General features: G+C 38.7%; 1 protein-coding gene across 1 annotated transcript in view; it reads left to right on the top strand.

The window, feature by feature from the left end:
* Window positions 1-20,063, top strand: part of LOC150080620 (hamartin-like) — a 293,531-nt gene that overhangs the window by 260,638 nt on the left and 12,830 nt on the right. The window contains exon 13 of the mRNA XM_090382129.1: window positions 16,016-16,168. Coding sequence (XP_090238255.1) covers window positions 16,016-16,168 — 153 coding nt within the window. The remainder of the gene's footprint in view (window positions 1-16,015; window positions 16,169-20,063) is intronic.

Below are 20,063 nucleotides of genomic sequence, written 5' to 3'. Positions count from 1 at the left end.
AAATTTATTTACTATACTTCTAGCATTGGTATACATGCAAGCATACATGCTCCTATGCCTATTCCTTGTTACCCTAACACATCCCATATACCCAACTATTCCAGGATGACTGCCATCCGTCCCTGAAACCCCCAACACCCCTCGCTCCAGGTCGCTTCTTATTCTAATAGAAGTTGTGCAAGAATCACCTTCACCTCTGCCTGCGGTTACTGTTAAACTATTAGTCTTTGTATCCCCCCAAGCTAGCAGTTTTCCGACCCACCTAACACTGCCTCGATAGCATCAGCAAATATTCTTGCACCCTTTCTATTTAAGTGTATCCCATCCCTGTAGAAGCAATCTCTCCTGTTAACAAGTACAGTCCAGGCTGAAAAAAATTCTACCCCTTGAGCCTTGCACAATCTTTCCAGGGCCAAATTGATCGACAAGGCTCTCATCATGTACTCCCTCCTATCGTGTCTGGGCAGAATTGCAGACACTTTCAAATGCAACCCTAATTCTCGGCTTTTTTTCAACAGTGACCTGTACTTGTTGAGTAATTCTGCCGGTCTCCTACTCTTAATATCATTAGTGCCAACGTGTACAACTATATCACCTTTTGTGCCCTTGAAAGATGATATCCGCTCTACAACGTCATCAACCTTTGCCCCTGGCAGACATACCCTGGTCCTGTTCCACCTATGCTTTTTACATAGCATAGTTGGGAGAACGGTAGAGACAACAGATGAATTTTACACAATGAGATAGAGAGATTTTAAGCCAGAGAAGATCAAAGAGAGGAGATTCCAAATTGCCAAGTCTCTGACAGGGAATATCAGAACGGACATATGCACAAGTACCACCTTTGAGGCGAAAGGAATCATACAGCAAATAATTTGGACATCTGAGATGAGCAGTAGTTGAATCAACTGATAACTGAGATTCTGTCAGAAAAAGTACATGGGGTTTGGAAGACTGCAAGTGGAAATGGACATCGTTGAGATTAGAATTGAGACCACGTATATTTGTGAAATGAATTAGGAAGTCCTTGGGAGGTTTAGATCTTTTCGCAGATAAGCTTGCTCTATTATTTTGACAATTCATGGTGTATTCAATAGTAAGAAAAAGTGGGTGGGACATGCTGTATGAAGTAATGAAATTTTTGGATATGGCGTACATGTGGTAAGAATATACCCAGATCCTTGACATAACGTGGCCTCGACAATGCTCCCCGCATACACACTACTCGGACTCCCTCCAGTCACTATCTGGCAGAGTAGAGGTAGCAAGATTATACACTAGCTGATCCGGAAGCTTCCTAGAGAGTTACCAATAGGTTCAGTCCGGTGTACTAACTAGCGGCCGGCCTGCGAACACCGTTTTAGAGCTGTACCCTCGAAATGTAAGGAATATTGGATCTCGCCACGACATTCATCATAACCTCAAAAATCATCAATCATACTGCATGATGGAAGAGATAGGGAAGGGTTGGCCGGAACTTAGCTCTAGAGACTAAACATGGGTTCCACCACTTCAAGCCTCCAATAAGCAAAGTGGTGGTATTTCACCGGTTGATGAGAGTCATCTACCACCTAGTACTGCCTGGTAACATAGAGGGGTGGCGTTGAACAAAAGCCGAGAATTAGGGTTGAATTTGAAAGTGTCTGCAATTCTGCCCAGACACGATAGGAGGGAGTATATGATGAGAGCCTTGTCGATCAATTCGTCCCTGGAAAGATTGTGCAAGGCTCAAGGGATAGAATTTTTTTCAGCCTGGTCTGTACTTGTTAACAGAAGAGACTGCTTCTACAGGGATGGAATACACTTAAATAGAAAGGGTGCAAGAATATTTGCTGATGCTATCGAGGCAGTGTTAGGTGGGTCGGAAAACTGAAAGCTTGGGGGGATACAAGGACTAATAGTTTAACAGTAGCCGTAGGCAGAGGTGAAGGTGATCCTTGCACAACTTCTATTAGAATAAGTAGTGACCTGGAGCGAGAGGTGTTGGGGGGTTTCAGGGACGGATGGCAGTCATCCTGAAATAGGTGGGTATATGGGATGTGTTAGGGTAACTAGGAATAGGAGCATGTATGCTTGCATGTATACCAATGCTAGAAGTATAGTAAATAAATTTGATGAATTTGAAGTGTTGGTCAAGACATCAAAGGCGGATATTGTTGGGATAGCAGAGACGTGGTGTCACACAGAAATAAGGAATGCAGAACTGGAATTTGGAGAGTACAATGTGTACAGAAAGGATAGACAGGATAGAAAGGGAGGAGGTGTTATGCTGTTAATTAAGAAAAACATAAAATCAAAAGAAGTGCACCCAGTTGATATAGATGAACAGTGCACTGTTGAGTCAGTTTGGTGTGACATAAGCACTGTGAAAGCAAAAATAAGAGTAGGAGTGTGTTTTAGGCCTAATGACTCGAATGAGTACAATGAACAATTATACAGAGAAATAGAGTGGGCCAGTAAATCAGAATGTCATGTAATGGGTGATTTTAACTTCCCAGATATTGACTGAAACTTGTGGATTGGTCACTCATACACTAGTCAGAATTCTGTGGATTTATTGGATGATTGTTTTCTGCAGCAGCATGTTCGAGAGGCAACCAGGGAGAGTAAAACTCTTTATCTGGTTATCAGCAGTGATCATTCGTGTATTAAGAATTTGCAGATAAAGGAACCACTAGGTGGCAGTGATCACAGTGTACTGATGTGGGATTTACTTAATTATATAATTACCATCAGGGGTAAAGGAAAGGGTTTTTGCTTCCGTAAAGGTGAGTACAGTGGTCTCAGAAAGTTTTTAAATTCTGTACAGTGGGATAAACTGACGATGTTACCAACAGTAAATTCTAAGTGGGAAGCATTCAAGGAATTAATCGTGGATGCTACTAAAAGTTTCATACCTGTTAAGAAATATTGTTCAAGGTTTAGGCCTAAATGGTTATCTAATGAACTAATGAGACTCGAAACAGAGAAGAAAAATTGCATGGGATGCATATAAATTATCAAGCGACTCAGAAGCCTATGGTAGATATAAGCTAGTCTGTAATCAGGTCACAAAGGAGGTTAGGCACGCAAAGGCAGATTATGAGAAATCCTTGGCAAAAGATGCTAAGAAAAACAGCAAGGATTTCTTTACTTATATAAACTCTAAAAGGAAGGGGATGAATCTGATTGGTCCACTTGACGTCGATGGTTCGACTGTTGATCCTGCTCAGATAGCAAACAAACTGAATCTGCTCAGATTGCAAACAAACTGAATGAGTATGCATCTACATTCACACATGACGAATTATTAAGGTTTGAAAATGGCAGAAGGTTATCGAATTGTAGCAGGATACTTAATGATTTTGTAATAACTGAGAGCAAAGTCGAGGAGAAATTGTTGAAGTTAAACATAAGAAAAGCACCTGGGGTGGATGGGATCTATCCAGCTATATTAAAGGAGGCGGCAAAGCAACTAAGCAAACCCTTAGCCATAATTATGAGAGCATCCTTGGACTCAGAGGAAATGTATCCCCAATTCACAAAGGGGGAACGAAAGGTGACACGAGTAATTACAGACCAGTTAGTTTAACTTCTGTTCCGGGTAAAATAATGGAGTCACTGGTTAAAGATGCATTGCAGGATCATCTAGACAAGACTGCAGCAATAATTCACACACAGCATGGGTTTGTTAAGGGAAAGTCTTGTCTGACAAATTTGATAGGATATTATGATGTGGTTACAAAGGAACTGGATGCAAAAAATAATTTTGATATCATATATTTGGATTTCAGGAAAGCTTTTGACACTGTTGCGCATGAAAGACTATTGTACAAATTGGAGAAGAATGGTATTAAGGGTAAGTTGCTACAATGGATAAAAGGATGGTTAAGTGGGAGAAGACAGAGGGTGGTAATCAATGGGTGCTGCTCTTTCGTGGAATAATGTTATTAGTGGAGTCCCACTGGGTTCGGTGTTGGGTCTACTGTTGTTTTCTATATTTATCAATGATATTGATGAAGGTATATCAGGCTTAATGTCGATGTTTGCAGATGATATAAAGGTTGGCAGGGTTGTTACTGACAGTAATGGCAGTGTGCCGCTGGAACAGGATCTAGATAATTTGGGCAGATGGGCTAAGAAGTGGCAACTGAAGTTTAACCTTGACAAATGCAAAGTACTGCATATGGGTAAAAGTCACACCAGAGAAACGTACCAACTGTGTGGTCCTACACTTAAGGTGGTTGAAAATGAAAATGACCTGGGAGTAATTGTGCAGGCAGATATGAAGTTTTCTGAACAATGCAGACAGGCTGCCAGGGCAGGTCATTGGGTTTTGTGAATGATATATAGGAATTTTGCAAGCAGGGGAAAGGAGGTGATTATTCCCTCTGTATAAGGCAATGGTCAGGCCACGCCTTGAGTACTGTGTACAGGTCTGGAGGCCTCATTTTAGGAAGGATGTAGATTTACTTGAGCGTGGACAGAGAAGGGCAACAAGATTGGTGAGGGGAATGAAGGGATCCTCTTACCAAGAGAGGCTTAAGTTCTGCAAATTGCAGTGGGTGGAGACTAGGCACCTGCGCAGTGATCTGATTGAGGTGTATAAGGCCTTGAATGGGTTGAGCACGCTGAATTCTGATGGGATCTTTCCACTTGTTTAGATTTCGAACCTAAGGGGACATAAATTCAAATTAAGAAAAGACAGATGTAGAATAGATGTGCGGAAATTTGTCTTTAGCCAGCGGGTGGTTAATTGCTGGAACAAACTTCCATCTGTCGTTGTGGAAGTTGATAGGTTGAATAAATTTAAGGAGGAACTGGACAGGCATTTGGGGCGGAATGGTGTGATTTTTTTTTTTGGCTGATGCTGCATAAGCTCATACACATGCTTTCTTGCATCACATGCCACTACTACTACTACTACTGCAACATGATTTTGACAGCATTAAGTTCACTGCATTTGCTGATGATGTTGCATTCGTTGCTTGAGGGAGATCTAGATTGGATAGTAGTAATAGTAATGGAGGTATGTGATGCAACAAAGAAAGTGCTCCATAAGAGCATCAGCTAAAAAAAAACCCAATTTCATACATCCATTGTGACTAAAATTTTGTTCCAGTAATTAACCACCCCCTAGCTAAAGGCAGATTTCCGCAATCTATTCTACAATTTTCTTTCCTCAATTTTAATTTATGCCCCTTCAGGTTCATAATCTGATCAAGCAGAAGAATCCCATCAGAATTCAGCATGCTAAACCATTCAAGGATTTATACACCTCAATCAGATCACCTTACAGGTGCCTAGTCTCCAGCCAGTGAAATTTGCAGAACTTAAGCCTTCTTGATAAGAGGACCCTTTCATTCCCCTCACCAATATTTTTGCCCTTCTCTGTACTCGTTCTAGCTTCTACATCCTTCCTAAAATGAGGCCTCCAGACCTGTGTGCAGTACTCAAGACATGGCCTGACCATTGCCTATACAAAGGGATAATCACATCCTTTTCCATACTAGAAAAATTCCTGTATATCATTGACAATACCCCATGACCTGCTTTGGCAGCCTGTCTGCATTGCTCAGAAAACTTCATATCCGACTGAACAATTACTCCCAGATCTTTTTAATTTTCTACCACCCTAATATAGTACCACACAGTTGGTATGCTTCTCTTCTACCCATATACAGTACTTTGTATTTGTCAATGTTAAACTTCAATTGCCACTTCTCAGCCCATCTGCCCAAATTTTCTAGAACCTGTTGCAGTAGCACAACGCCATTACTGACATTAAAAACTCTGCCAACCTTTGTATCATCTGCAAACTTCGACATTATGCCTGATATACCTTCATCAGTATCATTAATAAATATACAAAACATCAATGGGCCCAACACCGAACCCTGGGGGACTCCACTAATAACATTAGTCCATGAGGAGCAGCATCCATTGATTACCACCTTCTGTCTTCTCCCACTCAACCACCTTTTTATCCATTGTAGCAACTTATCCATAATATCATACTGCTCCAATTTGTACATTAGCCTTCTATGCACAACAGTCTCAAAAGCTTTCCTGAAATCCAATTATATGATATCAAATTTATTTTTTGCATCCAGTTCCTTTGTAGCAATATCATAGTATCCAATCAAATTTGTCAGACAAGACTTTCCTTTAACAAATCCATGCTGTGTCTGAATTATTACTGTAGTCTTGTCTAGATGATCCTGCAATGGATTTTTAACAAGTGACTCCATTATTATTCCCGGAACAAAAGTTAAACTAACTGGTCTGTAATTACTTCTGTCACCCTTCGATCCTTCTTTGTGAATTGGAGATACATTTGCACATCTCCAGTCCGTGGGGACTTCCCTTGAGTTCAAGGATGTTCCCATAATTATGGCTAAGGGTTTGCTTACTTCCTTTGCCCCCGCCTTTAATATATATAATATGAAGTTTTCTGAGCAGTGCAGACGGCCTAACAAGAGCTCATGGTGTCTTGTCAATGATATACAGTAATTTTTCTAGCAAGGATAAGGAGGTGATTATCCTCTTATAAGATGAAATCTTATAAGGGATAAGATGAGGTCAGGCCACACCTTGAGTACTATATACAGGTCTGGAGGCCTCATTTTAAGAAGGATGTAGATCTGTTGGAACGAGTACAGAGAAGGGCAACAAGATTAGTGAATGGAACAAAGGGATGCTCTTACGAAGAAAGGCTTAAGTTTTCCAAATTGCAGTGTCTGGAGATTAGGATGGGATTTTTCCTGTTGCTCAGAATAATCGCCTGAGAAGGCATAAATTCAAATTGAGGAAAGACAGTTGTAGGATAGATGTGCGGAAGTGCCTTTAGCCAGCGGTTGGTTGATTGCTGGAACAAACTTCCATCTATCATTGTGGAAGTTGATAGCTTAAACAGATTCAAGGCAGAACTGGAAAAACATTTGAAGGAAATGGAGTGGATTTTGGAGTGGATGGGTGAAATGAGAAGGGTGTGTTATTTTATTTTTTTTTTGTTTTTTGACTGATGCTATATAAACTTGCTTTCTTGCATCATGTGCCCTTGCCAATGCTAATACTAACTGGATAGATCCCATCCACCCCCAAAGTGCTTTTCTTTTGTTTGGCTTCAACAATTTCTCCACCACTTTGCTCTCAGTTATTACAAAATCATTAAGTATCTGGTTACAGTTTGATAAACTTCTGGCATTTTCTTCCCTTAATAACTCCTCATGCGTGAATGTAGATGCAAAATAACTCCTCATGCGTGAATGTAGATACAAGATTCAAATTATCAGCTATCTGAGCAGGATCATCAACGATCGAACATAGATATCAAGTGGACTGATCTGAATCATCCCCTTCCTTCAGAAATCTAAAGTTTATAATAGTAAAGAAGTCCTTGCTGTTTTTCTTAGCATCCTTTGCCAAAGATTTCTTATAGTCTGCCTTCATTTACTTAACTTCCTTTGTGATTTGATTACAGACTAGCTTATATCTGCCATAGGTTTCTGTGTCACCTGATAATTTATATGCATCCCGTGCATTTTTCCTCAGTTCGTTTTTTTAAATTTTTTTAATAAAAATCCCAGACACGAGAGGTATTAGAACACCTATAGTGGCTGGATATGAGCAAATTTCCGAGCAAAAGGAAAAACACCTTTGGAATAGGAAAGTGAAAAAAGGCGGCAAAGAACAGGAGTAAGTGGAAAAATACCATTAAGACCTGGAGCTTTCTTAGCATCAAGATTCGTCAAAATCCTTTTGATGGAAGACCACAGGAAGCATTGAATGGAGCGTGTTGAGAATGGTGGGAGGCATTTTACCAAAGTCATTAATACATGAGTTGGAAGAGAAATGGGATGCTAGCAGGTCAGCTTTGTCCTTGACTGAAGTGACAATAAAACCATTTCGTTTTGACAGCAGTGGGAAAAGAGATAGGTAAAAGTTGCAGCCAATAGCTTTAGCATGAGACTAGAATGCTTGGCTACCATTAGGGTAAGAAGCAAGTTTTCTACTCTTGACCTGTTCAAAATTTAGTTTGGACTGATTAATAACTGCTTTACAATTGTTGCGAGCTTTGGTGTAGGCAGAAAATGAAACTGAAGAATTGGAAACAAGCCAATTATGATATGCAACATTCTTCTCTTGAAAAGCCTTAGCACATTTATTGGAAAACCGCGGTTTAGATAGAGGACGAAATTTTAAAGTGGAGTGTGGAATAAAGTATTCCATTCCTACAAGAACAATTTCACTGACACGATCTGAGCAAACATATTCTTCAGAAGTTTTTAAACAGTAATCCAACCAAGGAAAAGAAATCTTGGTGTAGGCATGGGATAAAGGCTCCACTGGAGAAGAGACAGTCACCAAGTTGTGATCTGAGATGCCTACACAACCACTCACTTTGACCGTGTACTTAGAAGGGTTGTTTGTGAGAAAAAGTTCAAGCGTGTTGGCTGTATGGTTAGGATTGCCCGATATTCTGGTAGGTAAATGAACAATCTGTGCAAGGTCATTAGTAATTGCAAAAGCCTCTGCATCTTGACCAGCTGGGTTTGCGTGACTAGAAAAACTAGAAAAAGCCAGCTGGAGTTGGGAACATTAAAATCACCAAGGAAAATTACCTCACTGTTAGGAAAGTTGGACTGGCGAAAGTCAAGTTACAAAGAGAGGTAGTCAAAGAGTTCCAAGTGATTAGTGGAGTTGGGAGTACGGTAGAGACAACAGATGAATTTGACAGAATGAGGTACAGAGATTTTAAGCAAGAGAAGATTGAAAAGAGGAGATTCCAAATTACCAAGTCTCTGACAGGGAATATTGGAACAGACATGTGCACAAGTACCACCTTTGAAGCGAAAGGAATCATACAGTAAATATTTTGGGCAACTGAAATGAGCAGTGGTTAAATCAACCAATAACTGAGATTCTGACAGAAAAAGTACAAGGGGTTTGGCAGATGGTAAGTGGAAATGGACATTGTTGAGATTAGAACTGAGACCACTTATATTTGTGAAATGAACTAGGAAGTGTTTGTTAGGTTTAGATCTTTTAGCAGATAAGTTTGCTCTATTAGTTTGACAATTCATGGTGTATTCAATAGTAAGAAAAAGTGGGGGGGTGGACATGAGGTATGATTTAATGAAATTTTTGGAAATGGCATACATATGGTAAGGATATACCTAGATCCCTCACATAATGTGGCCTCGACAATGCCCCGCATACACAGTACTTGAACTCCCTCCAGTCACTATCTGACAGAGTAGAGGTAGTTAGTATACGCTAGCTGATCCGGAAGCCTCCTACAGAGTTACCAATAGGTTTGGTAGTAGTAGTGGCATGTGATGCAAGAAAGAAAGTGTATGAGCTTATGCAGCATCAGCCAAAAAAAAAAAACATCACACCATTCCCTCCAAATGCCTGTCCAGTTCCTCCTTAAATTTATTCAACCTATCAAGTTCCACAACGACAGATGGAAGTTTGTTCCAGCAATTAACCACCCGCTGGCTAAAGGCAAATTTCTGCACATCTATTCTACATCTGTCCTTTCTTAATTTAAATTTATGCCCCCTTAGGTTCGTAATCTGAACAAGTGGAAGGATCCCATCAGAATTCAGCGTGCTCAACCCATTCAAGGCCTTATACACCTCAATCAGATCACCGCGCAGGTGCCTAGTCTCCAGCCACTGCAATTTGCAGAACTTAAGCCTCTCTTGGTAAAGGATCCCTTCATTCCCCACCAGTCTTGTTGCCCTTCTCTGTCCACGCTCAAGTAAATCTACATCCTTCCTAAAATGAGGCCTCCAGACCTATACGAAGTACTCAAGGCGTGGCCTGAGCATTGCCTTATACAGAGGAATAATCACCTCCTTTTCCCTGCTAGCAAAATTCCTATATATCATTGACAAAACCCCATGACCTGCCCTGGCAGCCTGTCTGCATTGCTCAGAAAACTTCATATCTGCCTGCACAATTACTCCCAGGTCTTTTTCATTTTCTACCACCTTAAGTGTAGTTCCACACAGTTGGTACGTTTCTCTGAGGTTACTTCTACCCATATGCAGTACTTTGCATTTAAAAAAAAAAAAAAAAAAAAATCACAGCATTCCCTCCAAATGCCTGTCCAGTTCCTCCTTAAATTTATTCAACCTATCAACTTGGTCTGGTGTAGTGGCTGGCCTGCGAACACCGTTTTAGAGTTGTACCCACGGAATGAAAGCAAGTTTGGATCTCGCCATGGAGTTCATCATAACCTCAAAAAACATCAATCATACTGCATGATGAAAGAGATGGGGAAGGGTTGACCAGAACTTAGCTCTGGAGAGTAAACATGGGTTCCACAACTTCAAGCCTCCAATAAGCAAAGTGGTGGTATTGCACCAGTTGATGAGAGTCATCTGACATCTATTTAGGCCTAAACCTTGAACAATATTTCTTAATCGGTATGAAAAGCCTAGTAGCTTACACGATTAGTTCCTTGAATGCTTCCCACTAAGAATTTGCTGTTGGTGATATCATCAGTTGGTCCCACTGTACAGAATTTAAAAACTTCCCTTTACCCCTGATGGTAATTACATCTTTAAATAAATCCCACATCAGTATACTGTGATCACTACCACCTAGTGGTTCCTTTATCTGCAAATTCTTTATACACAAATATTTACTGTTGGTAACCAGATCAAGAGTATTACCCTCTCTGGTTCCCTCTCGAACATGCTGCTGCAGAAAACAATCATGCAACAAATCCATAAAATTCTTGCTAATGTGCGAGCGACTAACCTACTATCTCTAAATAGGCCTACAAGGCTGGGACAATTCATATTGAACAATTAGACTTTACACCAGCCGGTATTCAAATAAACAAATTCCAATTTGTTTATTTGAATACCGAAAGCTACAGTTGTTACGTTATTTTATTAATTGTTTTTATCGCTTTTATCATCATATTTTATATATTTTATATTTTTGTATTTTATTGTAAATTAAATCACATCAGTTTTAGACTACTATATATTTTATTTTATTTCATTTAATATCATTTTATATGCTCGTATTTTATTTTATTTTGTTGTAAATAAAGTGTTTTAGTTGCAGGATTGGAATTTGTTTATTTGAATACCGGCTGGTGTAAAGTCTAATTGTTCAAGACTAACCTACTAGCTCTAGTCAATATCTGTGAAGATAAAATCCACCAATATAGTACAATCTGATTTACTGGCCCATTTTATTTCTCTATACAAATGGTTTGTACTCATTAGAGTCATTAGGCCTATAACACACTCCTATTACCCTCAATTTTGCTTTCCCAGTGCTTTTGTTACACCAAACTGACTCAACATTGTATTGGCCATCTTTGTCAACTGGATGCACTTACTTAGATTTTATGTTTTTCTTAATTAACAGCATAACCCCCACCTCCCTTCCTATCCTGTCTATCATTTCTGTACACATTGTACACTTCAAATTCCAATTCTGCACTGCTTATGTCTGTGTGACACCATGTCTCTGATATTCCAACAATATCTACCTTTGATGTCTTGACCAGCAAATTCATCAAATTTATTTACTATCCTCCTACCATTGGTGTACATGCATCTGTTCTTACTCTTAGTTACCCTAACACAGCATATGTATTTATTTGTTCCATGATGCTTCCCCCATCCCTAAAATCCCCAGCACCTTGCTTTCCATGCTGCTGCTCATTCTAATAAAAGTAGTGCATGAATCACTTTTGCCTCTGTGTGCGGCTAATGTTAATCTTTTAGTCTGTGAATTCCTCCAAGCTAGCAGTTTTCCAACCCACCTAATGCTGCCTCAATAATATCAGCACATATTCTTGCATCCTTTCTATTTAAGTGTATCCCATCCCTGTAGAAGCAGTCTCTCCTGCTAATAAGCACAGACCATGCTGAAAAAAATTTTACCCCTTGAGCCTTGCTCAATATGTCCAGGGCCAAATTGATTGAGAAGGCACTCATCATTTACTCCCTCCTATCATATATGGGCAGAATTGCAGATACTTTTTAACCCTAACTTGCAACCTTTTTTCAACATTGATCTGTACTTGTGAAGTAAATTTGCAGATCTCTTACTCTTAAATGTCATCTTGGGTTTTAAGAGAACAGGAAAATGATCACTGAGGAATACTGCTTTACCAGTAAATCCTTCAAAGACCCCTGTGAATTTCAGAATTTTTAGAACATCCCTGTGAATTTCATCTAAAACTTTCTCAATTATGCTGATCTCTTTGTTATTTCATGATATCCAAAACTTTCTAAGGAAGTTTTCAGCCAAGTGAATGTATCAAATACTGACATAGCTGTCAGTATATCATCTGTAACTGTGTTTAAAAATCATTCATTTATAGCCTCTATCCCTTTCTCTATTATTTTATTTCTATCTATTTTAAATTTATCATGTCCTCTTACAATTTCACTCAGCTGCATATCATTATACAACTCATTCACAGATGTTGATTTTACGGGTTGATATTAGTAACTCAGGTTTCTGAAAAACCAAAGAGAACTTCTTTAATGGCAACAAAAAAGTCATGCAGAAAGTGCAAGCTTCTAAGGAATACAGCCACTCCCCAACTTACATAAGGGTTGCGTTCTGCAGAACTCTACATAAGTCGGAATTTTCCTAAATGCTTATGAAGCACTCACAAATTTGATTGAATTTGATTGAAGGAAAAAAGAAATGTTCGACGAACATGTAAATAGAATTATTTATTCAATTTTTTTATTTCATGCGCAGGAACACGTGTACCAAAAGTTTACCAAATTGCAAAGGGCTGAGAAGTTGAGGGCTGAGATTTAGAAGTGGTTTTTTTCAACACATCACAAAATTTTTCTGTAGCCGCAGAATCGGAACTGGCAACTTAACAGCATAATTTAATGTTTTGGAAACCAGCAGGGTGCTTGAACCTATTAAACCACCCATTGCTTGCCACGAACTTTACTTGGAGTTTGCTGTACTTATCCTTAATATCTTCATAAATACTTTTTGCTTTTGCTTGAATGGCAATGTTCTTTTATACATACACTGTCCCTTAAAATAGTATTCACTGTTGAAGCAGCGAGACCTAATTCCATGCAATAGATGACAAACTTTGTACTTCTTAATTAATCATCTTCATTTCTAAATAAATTTTTTGTTTCCTAGCACTTCCAGCACTTGCACTTTTTGTTGGTCCCTTTCCCTTCACCATTGTAATAAGTAAATAGGAATGAAGAGAAGATTCGGAAAATTTCACCATCATTTCACTGTAACGTAAAAATCCAGAGAATTCCAATTATCGGTATTATCACAAATTCAATAAGATTGAGTTTAATACCCATTTATAATAAATGTTATGGAAATAAAATCTAAAACACTAACAGAAAAGCCCAATAAACCGGAAAGTGTATATTGTTTTTATTGTTTTATGGTAGTGACCTCCAGAAATGTGTTTTAGAAAAATATAGCGAAAGTTAGTTATGCAGTGAAAATTTCAACTTCCAAGGTCTTTGAATGAATTACCAAAAAAACAATGTGTTATTGGGTTCACATTACGATATTTTCACGATATCTCCATTTATTTCTACAGGATGCAAAATATGTTTCCATGATTTTTTTAAGTTTGCACCTGCTGGCAAAAACGTATGTAAAGTCGAATTTCCATAAGTCGAGTATTACACAAGCCGGGGAGTGGTTGTATGTAATTTTTTAGTGTCTTCAACATGCCTTTTACTTTTTTACTGTCATTTCCTTGCCATAACTCAAGTTTTTGAGATGTCTCACTAGAGGTCTTGTATGACAGCTTAATGGCTCCCACTTTTCTGGCTACTCAATGTATACTGTGTAATTTTGGAACTTTAGCAGTTTTGTTGATAGCAATTCTGCAGTTTCTGCTAACTGCTTTTGCTTTTTACTGGATCTGTTATAGAAATTTAAAATTGAAATAAGGCGGAGATCAATTTCCTTAGTGTATGGTACTACTTTAAGTGATTTGAAAACACTTAATTCAAACTTATGTGCTACACAGTGTATAGCTGTGACTCATACACAATCTGTGATTTTCTTACCAAACCACTAACACCCCTAATTGTGGAAGATGCTCCATCTGTTTCTAGCTCATCATGACCTTTTTCTTTTCTCCAATCCAAGTGTACCTTCTTCAGTTCTTTGTCAATGCCATCAGCAAGCTATCTAGATGGCACTCATCTGCTGATGAGCAGATGAGTGCTTTTTTCAAGCTCTGATTATTTGCATCCAACTCATCTCTTTTTGCTTATGGGAGAGAACCCTACTCAGTGCTCATTCTGCCAATCCCAGCTAACAATCAAACATATCCTCATTGAATGTCCTCAACAGTCAAGTGTCCAGAAATCCAACTTTATCTCTTTACCCAACTTGCAGGAACTGTTAACTTTATCACACATTTTTGGTAATGATGCAAATCTTGATGAACTGTTTTACTACTTGAGATGTATAAATTTATACAATTATCTCTAAGTATCATAATATGATAGACAAGTAAATCATGAACAGGCACAATATGGCCCAAGAAGTCCCCTTGTGCCAAAAACCTCAAACACAATAACAACATGTTTATCCATGTTGAGTCCCTCAGCTCTGTACTCCTGAGCAGAGGCAGTTTACATTTAACACATGTTTTTACCTCAGAAACATCTATCGATGTCAGAAAAATTATTTTTTTTTTTTTTAAAGCAGAATAATGCTAGAGATGAGAGCCCTGAATTCACTGTTTTGATCTTCCTCTCAAAAGAAGGCATCTATGAATTCCTCCTGTCACACAAGTATCATCATCACTTTTATCAATATGAAAGGCATTATTTGCATTAACTGTGATCAAATGTTTTACTGCATCTGGATAATATTACAGTGATGATTTTAAGAAATTAAATCAAAGAATGCAGTAGCCATCAGGATGGCTACTGCATCACAACAATGCAAAAGTGTACACAGCTTCAATTGTATGGGTTAAGCATTTCCCTACTTTCCTAAATTCTGTATTATCTTTTTTATATTTCCTAAAGCAGTTGTTGGACGTAAAACAGTTACGTCTAGCACTGAGATAATAAACATCATTTGGAGTATCTTAAATCATCTGTTAAACAACAAAGTTTTAGAAGTATGTATAAAATAGGTGGAGAGATGGAACAGGTGTATTGTATTAGATGGAGGTTATATCAGAAAGAAATAACCATTTTAACTGTCAGAAGCTCGATAAAATGGTGTTTTATTTTTTTAAATTTAATATGCCTTGATCTTTTTTTGATCATCCCATGAATATAGAAGGTTTAGCAAATTTGTTCTAGATTTAAGTGCCAGGATTAATCCTTCAGATGACGATTTAAAATTTGCTCTATTTGACATATATGCAGGATTGTTTTTTTTTTGTTTTTTTTTTAGAACACAATTTTCACATTTTAACACATATGTAATAATGTTAATAACAGTAATGAAAATAACTAAAACAATGATTTTATTCTGTGTGCTACCATCTTCCAGCAACAGCAAGAACCACTTTGAAGTTTATGGGTTCTATTTTAATAGTGCTATACACATTTTAGCACTAGCCACAATATGTTATGCATGTGTTTTAGCTTTTATAATTCCTCCTGTCTGTGCCTACTGTAAATATTGCTGTTTTACTTTAATGTCTGTATTGTACATTAAAATGGATAGCATGATAAATAATGGCTAGATAAATAATAAATTGATTATCTAGCTAAATCATCATAGCAACGAAATTAATTGTGTGTGTGTGTGTGTGTGTGTGTGTGTGTGTGTGTGTGTGTGTGTGTGTGTGTGTGTGTGTGTGTGTGTGTGTGTGTGTGTGTGTGTGTGTGTGTGTGTGTGTGTGTGTGTGAGAGAGAGAGAGAGAGAGAGAGAGAGAGAGAGAGAGGCTTTATTAAATCAGTCCTAAAATGAAATTGCCCAACATATCTTTAAAACTCAATATCAAAACTGATAAAATAAAAGATTTTCTGGTAAATACACCTTGTTGTTTTTTTTTTTTTTGTTTTTTTAGCCTCTGTTCCAAGTGCAAAGAGTGATGCTGATTTAGAAAACTCAGTTAACAGCTTAACATTTGGAGAAGCACTGCACTTCTCTACATCTGATGTACCTGTTGGCCACACTGCTCAGGAGGAAACCACTAACTTTTGTAAAATTAAAGGCAAAGGTAATCAAGTATATTTTTATTTTAAAAGCTTTACATAATGTTTATTAAATTGATTGGGTTAAAACATACTGTATTTTGCATTATATTGTTGTATTATATGATCATATTTTTGATTTTAGAGCTCTCATCATGGATTTTATAGAGATGCAAAATGTTGTCTTGATGTCTTTTAATATCCCTAATATTTTATACAAAATTGTAAAACTTAATTTTATGTAATAATTATTGAAGGGTCTGAAGCTGTCTAACAAGCAGAGAGAGATCCCACATCTCCTAAACTTGATTTTTGGGGAACCATCTGGGAGCCCAGACTAGCATCAGCTGAAAAGAAAAAAGAACACAGTACAACCATCTGTCTGAAAACAAATTTCTTCACATTTATGATATACCACTCTTCCATGTAAATTTATGTACCCTTGTGTGTGGCATGAGAAAAAGTAAAGATGCCATCAGCTTAAATACTTCTATCAAGTCTCCTCATAGATACTTTGCATGTTGATGCTGCATTTTATAGAATTCATCTTTGTTCATAAAATAATCTTTTTGCATGCCCCTCACTAATCTTGTTGCTCTTCTCTGCACCCATTCCAACAGATCCACACCCTTTTTAAAATTAAGCTACCAGATCGTACTTTACTGAAGATGATATATATTACTGCAGTTGCAGTCTAACCGTTTTCTTTCTACAGTGGAATAGTCACCTTCTTATTCCTGCTGCTGGAAAAATTCCAGTGAAGCACTCCATTGTGACACAAACTGAAATGACTATTCCACCAAAAGTCATTCTCCCCAATTGCAAGCTATTTATTGAGGTCACAAAAGCCCACCCAAAAAACACAGTCAGCTGCCACTCCTATATCCATACCTCCTAATGCTTCACCACTACCAAAACAGAGTGGTACAGTAAAACCAAAAGAACTGGAGGAGCCACCATCTGCACAAGAAATAATGGGTGAAGAACTTAAGGCGGTACCAGACGACTCAGTCCTGAAACTCTTTTCCAAGAAGAAGAAAAAGATACTAACACAGGCCAGCATCCTTTCTTTCCAAAAAAAAAGGCAAATCCAGGTCTGAGAAAACAAAGCCCACAGCCCTTCAGAACTAGCAAACTTATATAATGACTACATTTAAATTCATACAATGGAAATGCCATGGATCCATCAGAATAGTGATGACATCAAGATCCTTATACCTAAGCATAAACCAACCTGCTTTTGCTTACAGGAGATGTATTAAAGGAAAATGAGAACTCCCTTACTTGCGTAACCTTTTCAGTTAATTGCAAAGACAGAATTGGGGATAGAACTGCCAGGAGTTGCCATTCTTGTGGGTAACATACCCCTTTTCAAGCCAAATTAAAGGCAATTGCAGTTCCTCTTAACTGTTTGCTCCTATTTGCCATCTGGGAATGACATCTCCTAGGCAGACCTTGACAATCTCATTCAGCAATTGCCTTCCCCATTTCTGTTATTAGGGAATTTCAATGGACATAAGTATCTGTGGGATGTTGCTGACATCAGTGGAATGGGCTGGATTATCGAGCACATGCTTGAAAACCTGGCCCTTCTAAATGTGGGTTTATAACACCTTCTTCCACAAAATCTTTTACTGTGATGTAAATGTACTGTGAGGGCAATCACAGTACATTTACTGTGATTGCCCTCTCTATATGCTCTCTATCTCTCCTCCCTTTATGTATGTGGGAGGTCAAAGACAGCCTTCATGGTAGTTATCACTTCCCCGTGATATCCACCCTTTATAAAGGGAGACCATGCCCCCGTCTATGATGCCCCCGTGGAAGATTGATCATGCTAACTGGAATGCCTTCAAACACCTGGCATCATTTGATGTGCCCAGTCAGCAAGGAGCCATTTAATGATGCAGTTTATGATCATAGAAAGTATTGTTCTGGCAGCGGCAATTGCAATTCCAAAGATATCAATCAGGTTACCACTATTTTCCAAAATTATAGTGGAATGCAGAACACAAGGCAGAAAGAAAGGCTCAAATCAAGGCGTGGGAGATATTTTGTTGTTATCCCACCACAGATAATCTAATAGTGTTCAAATTTGCATGTGCCAAAGCATGTTACATTATACATCAAAGTTGGAAGGAATCTTGGAACCATGTCGCATCTTTTATCACCCGGACTGCATTCCTTAAGCTCGTCTAGGATATAAAGTCTGGAAAATGAAGAACAGATATACATTGTACAGTACATCCTTCCTAGAACATAATGGATGTTTAATTGCAGAGCCTAACCTAATTTAGACTACGTGTCCCAAGTGTATGTATCTGCCAGAAACAGTGTACTATGATGGCTAGACCTAGTTCACCATCAAGCCATCTGCATTGCTACTGGAGCATTTCACACATCACCTGTCCAGAGTTTATACATCGAAGCAACTGAAATCCCTGCTCAACCCTCTGTGGACATCCGTTTTTAAGCCATGGTGGGGAAATCTGTATAACACCCATAAGACTGTCAATCACCCTTTTGGTATTTTGTGTCCAAGGGTGTTGCTCAGAGATCTTGACATCATGATAGACAGTATTGCCCAGCCACCAAGGCAGCTCCCGGCGCCTCCGTAGCCAGGTGGGAAGGAGCAGCAGTGCATAGCACATGCTTCCTGATTAGACCGGGGTTCGAGCCCGTCACCACCAAATACGGAGTATGCGGAAAGGTCAGGGAATGACCACCGCATATTCTCGGAGCAATATGGCCTTAGTTGCTAATGCTCCTAAAAACCAAATAACAAAACAACAACAAACAAGGCAGCTCCTTCCACCCTGGCATTTCCACTTTCTACCATTTTTCCCTTGACAACTGGGGTAAAGGACAGCCCTTCACAATCTGTCTACCCACAACTCCATGCCGCCCATCAATTTACTTACTCCAATTTCCAGCCAAAATTATTGATGGCTTGATGTCAGTCATTTGTGGGATCTCCTGCTATCTTCCCAGATTGCATGGTTTTTTAGAAGATTCCCCAGAAGTGCAGTATATATGCTACAGAGTTGTAAGCTATAGAGGTCACATTAAAACTAATAATTAGCATTAGTTGTGGCATAGGATGCAAGAAAGCAAACTTATACAGCATCAGCCAAAAAAAAAAAAAAAAAAACCGTCCCATTTTACGCATCCATTCACTCCAAATGTTTGTCTAATTCTGCCTTGAATTTATTTAAGCTATCAACTTCCACAGCAACAGATGGAAGTTTGTTCCAGAAATTAACCACCAGCTGGCTAAAGGCAAATTTCCGCACATCTATTTTACAACAGTCTTTCCTCAATTTGAATCGATGTCCCCTCAGGTTTGTAAACTGATCGAGAGGAAAGATTTCATCAGCATTGAGCTTGCTCATACCATTCAAGGCATTATACACCTCAATCAGATCACCTCGCAGCAGGTGCCTAGTCTCCAAATGCTGCAATTTGCATAATTTAAGCCTTTCTTGGTAGGAGCACCCCCTTTATTCTCCTCACCAATCTTCTTGCGCTTCTTTGTACTTGTCCTAGCATTTTACATCCTACCTAAAGTGAGGCCAACAAACCGATACGCAGTACTCAAGGTGTGGCATGACCATTGCCTTATACAGAGATAATCACCTCCTTGCCCCTACTCACAAATTCCTATATATCATTCAAAAGATTCCATGACCTGCTCTGGCAGCCCATCTGCTCTGCTGAGAGAATTTCATGCCGGACTGCACAATTACCCTGAGGTCTTTTTCATTCTCCACTTACCTGAATGTAGTACCACAAAGTTGGTACTTTTCTCTGGGGTTACTGCTACTCATATGCAGTAGTAGTAGTAGTAGTAGTGGCATGTGATGCAAGAAAGCAAGTGTATGAGCTTATGCAGCATCAGCCAAAAAAAAAAAAAAAAAAAAA

The sequence above is a fragment of the Mastigoproctus giganteus genome, chromosome 9 (assembly GCF_048544385.1).
Source record: "Mastigoproctus giganteus isolate SK-2022 chromosome 9, ASM4854438v1, whole genome shotgun sequence".
Taxonomy (NCBI): Eukaryota; Metazoa; Arthropoda; class Arachnida; order Uropygi; family Thelyphonidae; genus Mastigoproctus; species Mastigoproctus giganteus.
This window is presented reverse-complemented; position numbering and strand designations above follow the sequence as displayed.